This window comes from Eriocheir sinensis, unplaced genomic scaffold (genome assembly GCF_024679095.1).
Source record: "Eriocheir sinensis breed Jianghai 21 unplaced genomic scaffold, ASM2467909v1 Scaffold766, whole genome shotgun sequence".
Taxonomy (NCBI): Eukaryota; Metazoa; Arthropoda; class Malacostraca; order Decapoda; family Varunidae; genus Eriocheir; species Eriocheir sinensis.
The window spans coordinates 195,001-205,000 of record NW_026112127.1 but is presented as its reverse complement, the minus strand read 5'-3'; the positions used below and the strand labels follow the sequence as shown (position 1 = coordinate 205,000).

The following is a 10,000-nucleotide window of genomic DNA, read 5'->3' as shown; positions in this document are numbered from 1 at the left end:
CAGTTTACCACAGTTTGTCTTCCCCAAAGCACCCATCAATCGATCAGCCCAAAAGGGAGGACGAACAGCTGGATAAGCTGCATGCTAACTGCTGTAGCTGGTTTTCCAACCTGGGCTGTCAAATTCATAGCTAGTCACGCTACCACTACACCACATGTCTATATAGTATTGTACATATTTAAATGATAAATCATAAGAAAAAATAAATCAGATTATTTGCCAAAAGAAACTCAGTTATTTTGCAAAAACCTTAACAATTTTAGAATATTTCCTAACAGCTTGTGTCTACATGTGAGTCATCAGTTGTGCCACATACATACCCTTGAGGCCTAGTGCTTCCTATAGCTCCTACTAAACTCTGGATGTCTTATCAAAACTTCCACTTATATGAATTTCTCCTTACCACCAGCTGGACACACGGCAGAGGTTTCGAGGACGAAAAGGCTACTGATTACTCTCCAGCAAACTAAGTATTAAGAATTAGTCTCATTCTGTAAATCACTGGGAAATGCATGTTGTTGTAATCTCCATTTCCACATAGGATTAGTGTAGAGCATTAGATGAGTAAGCTCTCAAAGTAAATATAATAAATCTTTTATGCCTTTCTTTATCCTACATGTATTGGTTTTGCAGACTTAATCATTAGAAAAACTGCAATAACACAGTGAAAATATCCGTAATGAACACCACTGAGTGCCGGGAATTGAGAATTGGTATTGGTACTGGTATGCTGCTCAGCTTCTACTCGGAAGGCTCAGGATCGATTCCCAGCACTCATTGGTGTTCAGTGCGGAGACTTAATCATAATAACTAACATCTTATATTGGGTTACGTGCAGATTTTAAGGAATGTAAAGAATATCAGAGTTGACAATTTGTCTTCCATAATATTATTATAATGATGTAAAAAAATATAAAAAGGAAGTTGTTATAATACAGGATGTAATATTATGATTAAATCCTGTAACAAGCAGCTACAAGCTCGTATCCTGCTGTATTAATTATATACAGCAGGATGTTGATTTACAGCAAAATATAATCCAAAATTTGTTGGTGCAGACAAATTTCACATTGGACTTTTATTTTCTAAAAACTCTGAAAAATTTCATGGTACAAACTTGAAACCCAAAACGTCCTAAAACCATAAAAAAATATACAGTAGTCCCTCCATATATATATATATATATATATATATATATATATATATATATATATATATATATATTATTGACATTTGAAACTCACATTTTTTTTGCATAGTGAACATGTGTGAACTATCAAGTGGAGAAGTTTGTTTCAATTAAATTAAAAAAAGTAGCGTGGTTACAGCAAGAACTAAATCCCCTGCTGTGTTGTGCTATGCCACCCACTCCATATTGGGCAGGCGGTGGCTAAGTGGTAGCGTGCTGGGCCCATATTCACCGCGTGATGGACGACGCGAGTTCGAATCCCCACGCTACCACCTGGGATTTTTGTCACCACTGAGTGGTTTAAAACTACCCACATGCTGTCCTGAAGACCACCCATCAACCCGGACTCTAGAGGAAACCGTCTAAGTGAATCGAGAACGAGTTCCGGGGGGCAGCATGAGCCAAGAGAAGATGGCGCCACTATAAACACTTGCCTGCGCCATGGCGGGCTTGGGCCAAACACCATCCAGGACCCTCAAGCAAGCCTACCGGCGCTATAGATGTAGACATAAAAAAAAAAGAAAAAAAAAGAATGGTGCTGCAACTCATATATTCGTAAAATTTGCATTAGCAATGATTTTTCCTTTAAAATGTTGTCACTTGCCATTCCTGGCGAAGCACATAGCAATGGAAAATAACTTTGGCTACTCAGGAGCAAACAGAATCATGCATATCCTTGCCCACTACTCCAAGCTGTGGGACTTTTTGCAAAAGATGGACAAAGTGTAATGCGGCGACTGCCTGATGAACGAGCCTCCCATAACCCATTTAGCCAGGGGGGCACCTCTTTGGCCGACTCGGTAAGGAGTGGCTCTCCCGTCACGCTGGTTGCGGGTTCAATCTCAGGCAACCGGCGAATACCCTCACCTTGTCTTGATTAATTTCTCGTGTGTTTCGATACACGCAGAGGACGTGTGGGAAAATGTCTGCATAATGGGGGATTTTAACTATAGGAATATAGATTGGGAAGGCGTGGTGGGTGATCTAGAATCTGAGGATTTTCTGAAAGTAATACAAGATAATTTTCTCAAGCAGACAGTAACTGAGCCCACCAGGGGTAACAACATTCTGGACTTGGTCTTAACTAACACTGAGAATATGATCAGCGAGCTAGATGTTGGGGGAGAATTAGGTGGCAGTGATCACAAGGAAATTAGGCTTAAATTAGACTGGGCAGTGACCCATGAACTCAACCCTGTGTTGGTGCCTGACTTTAGAAGAGCTGATTATGAGGGGCTCAGAAGACACCTTGAGGAGGTAAATTGGGAAACCTTAGGGCTGGATGAGGGCCAGTTCTCAGGGCTGGAACCGGAAAAACAGGGGAACCATGTAGAAATGACCTACAATAATTTAGTTAGAGAAATTGCAAAGGGTCAGAGACAGGATATCCCTTACCAAGCACGTAGGAAGGAATATAACGACCCCAAATGGATGACCCGCAGACTCAAGCATGAGATAGGCTTGAAGAGAGGAATTTATAGGAAAATAAAGAACGGAGAGATCCACCTCACGGGTAGGTATGTTGAGCTAGTCAGGTCGGTGAAGAAGAACACCCGCCTAGCAAAAATAAATTATGAGATTAGGGTAGTCAACGAGGCCAAGAGCGATCCCAAGGGCTTCTTCAAACTGTACAGAACGAAAACAAGGGACAGAATTGGACCGTTGAAAACAAACACGGGCGAGCTCGTTGAGAATGGAGAAGATATGAGGCAAATGATGAATGACTATTTCCTCTCAGTTTTCACGCAGGAAAATCTACCAACCATTACTGAGAGAGTTCAGGTATATGAGGGCGAAGAGAACGACAAGTTGAGGGATGTGATCATCACTAGGCAAGTAGTCCAGGAGGAGATTGGTAGGTTGAAGAAAAACAAATCGCCGGGCCCAGACGAAGTATTCCCAAGGGTTTTGAAAGAGTGCAAGGAAGTCCTCAGTGGCCCTCTTGCCGATATCTTTAAGATGTTGGTAAATTCTGGGTATGTGCCCAATCAATGGAAAGTAGCTAACGTGACGCCGATTTTCAAAAAGGGAGACAAGTCAGCCACCTCAAACTATCACCCAATTAGCTTAATATAAGTTGTAGGAAAAATGTTGGAGTCAATTATAGCCCGGAGCATTCGGGACCATCTAGAAAAGCATAATTTAATTCATGACTCACAGCATGGGTTCACAAAGGATAGGTCTTGCCTTACTAACCTGTTGTCCTTCTACACTAAAGTAATCGAGGCGGTTGACCGAGATGAAAACTATGACATTATATCTAGATTTCAGTAAAGCGTTCGACAAAGTCCCTCATCACCGTCTATTACTAAAATTACAGGCTCACGGCGTAGATGGGAAAGTTTTGAACTGGATCAGGCATGGTTTAGTGGTATTAAGCAGAGAGTGTAAATCAATGGTAGGAAATCTGAATGGGGCAGTGTTACGAGTGGAGTCCCTCAAGGGTCGATGCTGGGTCCTCTGCTTTTTATTATTTACATCAATGACTTGGACACAGGAATTAGTAGTGATGTCAGTAAGTTCGCAGATGATACCAAGATCGGTAGAGTAATCCAATCAGACAGCGACGCTACCGTTCTCCAGGATGAGCTTGACAGACTATATGATTGGGCGGGGAAGTGGCAGATGGAATTCGATGTCGGAAAGTGTAGCATTTTGAGTGTAGGTAGGAATAACCCCTTACACAATTACTCCTTAAATGACACTCCTCTAAGCAGGTCTGGGCGTGAGAGAGACTTAGGAGTCCTAGTGAGCGCTGACCTCCGTCCTAGGGCAAAATGCATTCAGGCTAAAAATCGGGCAAACAGAGTAGGTTTCATCTCAAGGAGCGTGAGCAATAGGAGCGCTGAAGTCATCCTCAAACTTTACTTAGCACTAGTTAGGCCTCATCTCGATTATGCAGTTCAGTTCTGGTCCAACTACTATAGAATGGATATCAAGATGTTAGAATCTGTACAGAGGAGGATGACAAAGATGATTCAGGGGGTGAGAAACTTGCCTTATGAAGACAGGCTGAAGCAGTTAAATCTACACTCTCTAGAAAGGCGAAGGTTGCGAGGAGACTTGATCGAAGTCTAAAAATGGGTGAAGGGATTTAATAAAGGGGATGTCAATAAAATTTTGAGAGTGAAAGAGCCAGGTAGGATGCGTGGCAATGGTTTTAACTTAGACAAACTCAGATTCAACAAAGACATAGGCAAGAATTGGTTCACCAATAGAGTGGTGGACGAATGGAACAGGCTTGGGAGCCATGTTGTGGGTGCCAATACCATAGATACATTCAAGAAGAGGTTAGATAAAGCCATGGATGGTGAGGTAAGGTGGGGTTGAGTGTACAGGAGCTGCCTTGTATAGGCCAACCGGCCTCTTGCAGACTCCTTACGTTCTTATGTTCTTATGTTCTTATGTTCTTATCAGTGAACCCTATACTATGGAACCGACACTTGCCCCAGCCTTGTCATTAGGCCGCGAATTTTGGAAAATCATCCCTATGGTGCGAATCGCCATAACTCCCTTATTTCTGGGGCTACTGTAAAGATTTTGGTATCAATCGACGGCAAAATGAAAGGGCCATATTCTGTAATTAGCGACCGTACTTGAAAACCGATTCGAAAAGGTAAACCATCGAATAAATTCGCATAAAACGACTCGGAAAAAAAACAATTTTTGAGTTCCCAACCTTGAAAAACACCCATTTTTTGAGAATTTCAAAATACTTATTTGACATATGATTTAGCCCTGCCAATGTTTTTCCAACATTGTGCATAACATTTTCCTACTTCCAGTAGTTTCGTCGCTAGAGCTGGAAACGTTAATCATGTCGAGAGCGATTTTGACGAACTCCACACACTTTAACGTTTTTGTCAAGTGTGGCCTTGCTATTGTCTCTAGAAGGCTGTAGTTTGGCCTGTAGTCCCTCATGGCAATGTAGTTTGACCAACTCGAAGGATTTTGTGATAGCTCGATTCCAAGTTCGTCGTCAAGCCGTCGCAAAACAGCCTGTTTTTCGGCCCTTTTGCCGCGATTTGGATACGTCCTAGTTTTTTGCTTATAACTTTTTTACTTATTTAATGCTTTCCATTGTTTTCTGATTATTAATCAGGATTAAAAGAGCTTTCATTTGCCACCAAGCACGCCTTCCTAGCTTCAGTAATTTTCGGTCGAGCTCGACCAGAAGTCGCGACGAACATTCGCTGAATCTGACTCATTTCACGCTCCGCGACAAAAAACCTTCCGGACGCCACAAAAATTAATATATCTGCATAAAAATTCATATATGAACACTTCAATATGGTGACTAACTTGTATTGAAACCATTTTAAGATATCTATTTAAAAAAGGTACTATTTTTTTATAATCATTTCACTATATAAATCAACCTATATTAAAATGTCTTATTATACATGCTATTTTTTTTTTAGTATTCAACCATATCTCTTCTCATTTATGAATATATATATATATATTACTATATTTATATATATATATATATATATATATATATATATATATATATATATATATATATATATATATATATATATATATATATATATATATATATATATATATATATATATATATATATATATATATATATATATATATATATATATATATATATATATATATATATATATATATATATATATATATATATATATATATATATATATATATATATATATATATATATATATATATATATATATATATATATATATATATATATATGTGTGTATATATGTTTATTTATTTATATTAATATATATCTATATATATATATATATATATATATATATATATATATATATATATATATATATATATATATATATATATATATATATATATATATATATATATATATATATATATATATATATATATATATATATATATATATATATATAGTATCAAAAGAAAGGTTACAGCCGAGAGTGTTGATCCTGACTGTTATCCTCTTCCTTCCTCCTCCTCCTTACCACTACTCTCACTACTTCCCTACCCGCTGTTACCGTCACTGCTGGAAAGGTCGTGGCCGAGGTGTGGGTACAAGTGCTGTTCATGGCTTTATCGCGTGCCGAGGAACAGAATCACGCGTGGGATCCGTCAGTCGTGATTTAAATTACTACTCTGGACATGGGCGGCACTTAAGGCGCAGAAATGGCTTAAGAGGGGTCACTTTAATATTCTAGGGCCCCAGCACGCACTTAAGCCCTCTCAGAGCCAGCCACAGAGTAGGAAGACACTATATTAGCAGACAAGTGCATCAGAGTAATGTGTTTATCGAGCAGTGAGGTCTCTGGGTTCCTGCTGGTTTGTTTCGGGTCATTGTAGTTCTTTTCCCGCACTTTTACTGGCTGCATGGTCCTGGCTCGTGGCGTGGGCGTGTGGCTCACTGGTTGCATGGTCCTGGCTCGTGGCGTGGGCGTGTGGCTCACTGGCTGCATGGTCCTGGCTCGTGGCGTGGGCGTGTGGCTCACTGGCTGCATGGTCCTGGCTCGTGGCGTGGGCGTGTGGCTCACTGGCTGCATGGTCCTGGCTCGTGGCGTGGGCGTGTGGCTCACTGGCTGGCGTCTCCTTTCTCTTTTATTTCGTATTTTTTGTACTTCCTTTTTCCTTTTACTTTGTTTTTTTCTTTGTAATTTTCTTCTTTCCTTTTTCCTCTTTTTTTTCTTCGTAACAGTTTTCCTCCAGTCCTTTTCTCATGCATTGTTCTCCTTCCCTCTCGCATTATTTTTGTTCTCCTTTTATCTTCTTCTTCTCCCTCCTCAGTTTTCAACATTCAGCACGTGCTAATAACTTCTTTAATATAATTTCTCTAAGCTAATCTCTCTTTTAATTGTGTCTTCAGAGAGAATGAATTAGACCCTTTATCGCCGTCCCTCTAACTGAACATTCCCTTTTACTGCTCCTCCATATTTACTCTTTTTCCTATTTCCTTTCATCCCTTCGCCTCCCCCAATTATCTTAAGACATCAGACGCCGAGGACGGGCTCAGTCATGCTGGTGAACACGTTACAGGTACTGTGCCTGTAAAGCTGTTCCAGGGACAACGTCTGTGGCTTCCTGGAAGCTGGGGAGGATTTTCTTGGAGCGACGCAGCAGCGGTGGTGTGGCGGGTACAGGTGAGGTCTTTGGACGCAGAAATATCTTGAGTACATGCAGCCTTGTGTGGACCGAGGCTGGCAGAAAAGCTAACATCAACAACACAACTCTACGGTTCCTACCACCCCCTTCCTACCACCACAACCACCACGGCTATTACTAAAACATCTACTTCGGCACAACAACAACAACCACTGTTACCGCTATAACCAATCCTTCTTTTCACCCTTTACCTCCGCACAGCAACGGTCCGCCCTCAACCTTCCTGCCACAGCCTTTACAAGCACGGAACAGAACAGAACAGAGCCCCAAGTACTTACCCGGCCGAAGCAGCGTGTCTGTGTGGCGCCGAAACACTGCATCACGGAGGGAGGGAGGGAGGGAGGGAGAGCAGGTGTGAGGTGTGAGGCTGCCCCGTCTGTCTCCCCTCCGCTAACCCCCTCAAGATGGCTCTCCTCGTCCGCCGCTCGCTGCCTCTGTACGTGTGAGAAATGCTGTCATGAGGAGATTGGTAAATGGTTGACGGAGTAATTATAAAACTAGGTAATTAACGAGCTAACTTAATAAATGAATGAATAAATACATAAATAAGTGGATAAATAAGTATAATAATAATGACAAAAATGACAGTGAAGGAAACGCAAAAACAGACCAAAGGATAATATTGTTAAAAGGAAGATTGACCGATAAAGATAAAGATAGATATAGATAGATAAAAAAAAAATGTGAAAGAAAAAATAAAGAAAACAAAACTAAAATATTGGGGATAAAACGATCTTCACAACAACTCAATAATAATGATGAATAACAACTCTAATAATAATAATAATAATAATATTATTATTATTATTATTATTATTATTATTATTATTATTATTATTATTATTATTATTATTATTATTATTATTATTGATGATGATGATGATGATGATGATGATGATGATGATGATGATGATGATGATGATGATGATGATGATGATGATGATGATGATGATGATGATGATGATAATAATAATAATAATAATAATAATAATAATAATAAAAAAGACGTGACTTTTGACTCCGTGACCTCGGCTGCCTTGCCTCGCGGGATTTATGACTGACCAAGCTGTGAAAAATGATCAGATGGGGGGGATGATGATGATGATGATGATGAGGAGGAGGAGGAGGAGGAGGGGGAGGAGAGGAAACGAGAGGGAGGGGAGGGGATGGGGGGAGCAAGGCAGGGACAGAGGGACGGAGAGAAGGGAGGAGGGAGGTGGGAGGAGATGGATGGGGAAGGGGGAGGGGGGTGAAGGTGGAGAGATGGGGAAGGGAAGGAAGGGGAAGGAAAAGGAGGATGAAGAGCAATGTATCATTACTCTGAGGTGGTGGAGGAGGGAGGTGAGAGGCTGTTGTTGCTGTTGTTGTTATTGTTGTTATTATTGTTGCTGTTGTTTGAAGTAATGTTAACGAAGATTTTTTTAGTCTTGCGTCCATTCATTTTCCTGCTAACTAAATGAAAAAAATACACTTGATATCTTTTTGTCATATGTGGAGTCTCGTTGGCTGTTTTTATCCCAAAGCCCCATCGGAGCAGCTCTTCTTAACCTTTACTCGACACACACAATCCTTCTGTGATTAATCAGATTCCAACACCCTTCCTAATACATGCTAAATGCTAAATCATGCTAAGCTTAATCACTTGTCGACCCTTTGTTTAATATTTACAGTGATCTAAACTTCAGTCTGACCTCAACCTCTTTCCCATTGTCAACCAACCTTTCAACCAATATGACATTACAGGCAGGTCAACTTCAGCCTCTTCTCTGTCTAAATCTCGTGTCAATCATGTCTAACTTTCTGCGGAACTAAACCCCCAACAACATGTACTTCAGCCTAATTTTCCTTCACCATTCTTGCCACCAACCCTTCAGCCAATATGGTGCAAAGTCTCACACTATCAGGTCACCTTTAGCTCTTTTCTGCCCAAATCTCCTCTAAATTCATTATTCTCCTATCACCTTGACCCTGACTTCCTTCCCCCTCGTCTAATAACACTACTACCAATATAATGCCAAACTATAAATCAACTTACACTGTCAGGTCAACTTTAATGAAGCTTTTATCAGCCAAACTCCCTTGGAATGTCATGTCCAAACTCCTACCAGCCTAGAATCCTATCAATTTGACTGGACCATTTATACACTCCACTCTGTAACCCTCTCAACAATTCCAAACCTCTAAACTCCCGTCACCTCAAAATGAAACACATATTAAGCAACCTCCCGGCCACCACGTCAACCCACCACGTCGACTGACAAGCCAACCAACCCTCCAACCATTCAACCACTCGTCACATCAAAATTAAACCACCTATCAAGTTACTCCTTCCAACCCCATCACCACCTCCTTGCCACCCCATCAACCCACCCCATACTACTACTACTACTACTACTACTTCCCATTCTGTTTGTACGCACGTAGAAAAGTTGTTACGGTAGGATAATAGAAAAGAGTTGTAAATAAGAATGAGAAATGCAACAGTAACACAGTCTTGGGGCTCTCTCCTTACGCCTCACGCCCCTCACAGCCCCCCGCCGCCGCCGCCCCGCCGCCACTCGTCAGGGTCAGCGAGTGGCACCCGCGAGACCAAGACCGCAGCGGCGGCCAGGAGCAGGGCGAGGCGGTTGTGCCGCCACGCCGCCCCCAGCCTCGCCA

General features: G+C 41.0%; 1 protein-coding gene and 1 long non-coding RNA gene across 10 annotated transcripts in view; both read right to left on the bottom strand.

Annotated features, from left to right (window-relative positions):
• The window catches only part of LOC126994275 (uncharacterized), a 12,195-nt gene extending 4,349 nt beyond the window's left edge, over positions 1-7,846 (bottom strand). The window contains exon 1 of the long non-coding RNA XR_007748931.1: positions 7,621-7,846. This is a non-coding gene — a long non-coding RNA (uncharacterized LOC126994275). The remainder of the gene's footprint in view (positions 1-7,620) is intronic.
• Positions 7,847-9,795: 1,949 nt separating this feature from the next.
• Positions 9,796-10,000, bottom strand: part of LOC126994274 (midasin-like) — a 1,465-nt gene continuing 1,260 nt past the window's right edge. For all 9 annotated transcript variants that reach the window (XM_050853558.1, XM_050853557.1, XM_050853563.1 and 6 more), the window contains exon 2: positions 9,796-10,000. This exon is cut by the window's right edge. In XM_050853558.1, coding sequence (XP_050709515.1) covers positions 9,851-10,000 — 150 coding nt within the window. In that variant the 3' untranslated portion in view covers positions 9,796-9,850.